The sequence below is a fragment of the Lipotes vexillifer genome, unplaced genomic scaffold (assembly GCF_000442215.2).
Source record: "Lipotes vexillifer unplaced genomic scaffold, Lipotes_vexillifer_v1.1 scaffold1136, whole genome shotgun sequence".
In the NCBI taxonomy this organism is placed as follows: Eukaryota; Metazoa; Chordata; class Mammalia; order Artiodactyla; family Lipotidae; genus Lipotes; species Lipotes vexillifer.
The window spans coordinates 481,287-484,906 of NW_006769631.1; the positions used below are offsets into that span (position 1 = coordinate 481,287).

Below are 3,620 nucleotides of genomic sequence, written 5' to 3' on the forward strand. Positions count from 1 at the left end.
CCCTGACCACTACACCCCCTATAAGACACTGGCCACGCTGCCCGGCATGGACCTCCAGTACGTAGCCTGGCGGAACACGTTGCCAGAGAACACGGTCACGCACCCAGAGCGGCCCTGGGACCAGGGGGGCATCACCCACCTAGACCGGGCCGAGCAGGCCCGGATCCTGCAAAGCCGGGAGGTCCCGCGGCACCTCTGTTGCCGGAACCCTGAGTGGCTCTTCCGCCATACGGCGCGTGGTGAAGGGCCGGCCGGGGCCGAGGAAGCAGAAGTGGACGGTCAATTTGTACCCCGGCAAGGTGCGGGAGGCGCGGTGCCAGGCGTCGGTGCAGGGCGCCTCCGAGGCCCGACTCACCGTCTCCTGGCAGATCCCGTGGAACCTCAAGTACCTGAAGGTGAGAGAGGTGAAGTACGAGGTGTGGCTCCAGGAGCAGGGGGAGAACACCTACGTGCCTTACATCCTGGACCTGCAGAACCACACCTTCACCGAGAACATCAAGCCCTTCACTACCTACCTGGTGTGGGTCCGCTGCATCTTCAACAAGACCCTCCAGGGACCCTTTGCAGACGTGCTGGTGTGCAACACGTAGCGAGCGGTCCGGCCAGGCCTCGGGAGGGTGGCTACTCAGGCTTGGTGTCCCTGGGCCCGCCAGCTTCCAGGGGTGGCTTCTGGGAATTTATCGAGCAGGCCTGTGCCTCGGGTCACCTTGTTGCATCGGAGGTGTGGGGTTCTCAGCGCGCCTCTTTGCACAGGTGTGATGGGACCTCCGCACCCGTTTCTCTCATCCTGAGCATCCATACCCTGGAGAAGGTCCTCGAGGGGAGGAGGAAGAGGAGAGTCAGAATCCCAAAGAACCTCTTTGGCCAAAGCGATCATGCTGTTTCCTACGGCATCTTTCTGGTTGGTGTCGGGTTTCTGGAAACTGCTAGTAATTGTGGTCGTTTGGGTGGGTGGTACGTCAGCTTCTGTCATCATGAAATTCACCTGTAGCCCCATGAAGTGTGTGTCTGGAACATTGATTAAATGATTATAAACATCTCGGTCAAGTCTTTTATTGGACGGTGGGAAGCAGGGCTCGTAGTCAATACCTAGATGCCCTGTCATCTGGATTGTCAGCCAAGGAGATGTGGCAAAGGGGAAGGCATCGAGGCCTGGGAAGCAAGGCAGGCTGGCTGGATTTCATCCCAATGAGGGATGAGTATCCCATTTCCATCTGTGTGGGATGAAAGCCTGGAAGTAGGTGGGAGAGGGCTGCGGGGAGGAAGATTGGTGTCTGCCACAGTCTGCTTAGGCTTCACTAGACATTCAGACACACAAGACTGTGGTACGCACGCCCGGCGTCGGATTCACTTAGAAGGACGTAACACAAGATGCTCAGAAAGCCAGCACGGCTGCATCAAGTGACTTCTTCCACAGGAGGAGTCCTCACACCAGTCCAGGGGCCATTCTATTACCCCTCTTCCCCAAGTGATTGCTCAAGGGTAAGGAGATGGCACCCGCATTGGTAGTTGTGGGGGCCACTTTGGCTTAGAAGCCCCATAGGAACCCTTATCTTCTAAACAGCCCATAGTCAAGTTAGTTCCCAGGGTCCCGCGAGGAACCTGCCTGGTTATAGGAGTTATCGCACTCAGGGACGCCTCGGCTCCGGTGGCCTACCAGACAGTTTAGTTAATTCAGGCTCCTTCCAGTTCAGATCAGAGGTCCACCCGACACTGAACCTTTATCCGGCTTCCATGGCAACAGAGCTAGAAAATTAACTCACGATCAAATTCATCCTCAGAGAAGGAGAAAGAAAGAGTTTTAGCCTTTTCTTCACAGGCAGATGGTGATGCTGATCTGACTCCTGCGGAGAGAAGAAAAGGGGGCCTTGGGGAGGTGGGAGCTCGGGCTGTAGTTTGTTTATATGAGTTGTGCCAGGCTGATCGGGGGTCCTTGAGGCAAAACTGTGCATTAGATGAATATCCTGGTCACTGGCTGAGAGTTATTCATCTGTAGGGTGAGGATGATACAGCTGGGATTGTTGTAAGGCATTCAGGAAATCATCTGTGTAAACCTTTAGCACCATGCCGGATGTGTGATATATTAGTCATTACGGGTCCGGAATCCATACCCAAACCCTGGAGGGCAGATGTGATTCCAAATTCTGAAGTTTTCAGAAGGTAATCTGGTGCCTATACCGTGTATTATGCAATGTTCTCAACAGGGTCTGAGATTACACCCAATAACCAAGCACACTGGGATGTCCACAGTGAACTGTATGCATATTCATGCTGAGTGGGACATGAGTTTTGGCACCAAACATATGAAAAAGCTTGATTTTCAGAGCTTTGGGGGTTGTTGGAATTGCATCTAGAGGGTTGTGAATCATCATCCTCTCCTGCTTGGAAACGCCGTCATTTTCCTTGGACTAGCCCTTTGGGGGTGAAGTGCCGAGGAACAGGGTCAGGCCCGCGGTTCGGCCAGTGATGGCCTCAACAGAGCCCCTCAGCCTGCCTTTCTTAAGGCTGATTCACCTGCAGCTGAGCAGACCCCCACGACTCCCACACTGCAGATGCATCGCGGCTCCTGGCCGGGCAGCCTCTCTAAGGTTGATGGGAACATTCTGATTCACCATCCCCTGCTGTTTGCTTCCATTGGCACATCATTCTCATTCCAGAGGTCATGGCTGGGGAGGCACGGGGCAAGCAGCCCCAGCACGCACTGAGGCTGAGAGTGTTTTTTGAAAAGGGTAAAAAGTGCATGAAGTTTCAAGTTTGCAGAAGGGACACGGTTCACAGACTGAGCAGATTTTACAAAGCAAAGAGCGATGGGGAGGGAGTCAAACACATGTGAATGTGCTCGGCCAGAGTCACAGTTTGCTGCTCATACTCCAGGGAAATGGCCCTGCCTCGCCATCAGCTCTGAACCCAAGGGGACTAGAGGAAGAGGCGCTGTCAGAGTGGCGGGGAGGGCAGTGGGAGCGCCTTTGAGTGGTGGTCCTGGGTTTAAGGCTTGCTAGCACAGTTCCTGCCTGGGCTTGAATTCCGGCCCTTCCACCTACCAGCTGGGTGACCTTGGGCAAGTCACTTAACCCCTCTGTGCCCCATCTGCGAAATAGGGATAGCAATCATCACACCTACCCATCGACGGTGGTGAGGTCAAATGCCTTGATCCATGTAAACAGGATCACAGTACCTGGCATGTAGTCATCGCTCAGTAAATGTCCGTGGTTATTATAGCCAGTGCTCGGAAGCATTTGTGACCAAGCCCAGATCTGAACCCAAAACTCCTGCATTCAAGTCCAGTCCTCTGAAAATCAAAAATATTAAAAAAAAATTTTGAGGATACGTAAGAAAAAAAAAAAAGACTTTCAGAGGCAGAAGGTAGGGACTCAAGAGACATCTGCTGAAGACCAGCACATTGAGAGGCCTCTACCCCGAAACTGGAGCCATTCTCATCTGAGAGTAGCCGAGGCAGGGGCTGGCGTTTGACCCTGGAGTTCTGTGGACTTGGGCAGAGCTGGGCTTGGAGCCCCCCTCCACACACGCACTCCCAGGCAAAAGGGCCGGTGTTGAAGGGAGTGCCCAAGGTGGTGTCTCCACTGGGTGGGCTAAGAGGGAGAGCTGGACCCTGTCCCACG

General features: G+C 54.2%; 1 protein-coding gene across 1 annotated transcript in view; it reads left to right on the top strand.

Moving 5' to 3' along the window:
* LOC103080715 (protein O-linked-mannose beta-1,4-N-acetylglucosaminyltransferase 2) overlaps window positions 1-590 on the top strand; it is a 1,697-nt gene extending 1,107 nt beyond the window's left edge. The window contains 2 exon segments of the mRNA XM_082931317.1: window positions 1-225; window positions 227-590. The exon segment at window positions 1-225 is cut by the window's left edge and continues 9 nt beyond it. Coding sequence (XP_082787443.1) covers window positions 1-225; window positions 227-590 — 589 coding nt within the window.
* Window positions 591-3,620: the final 3,030 nt, after the last annotated feature.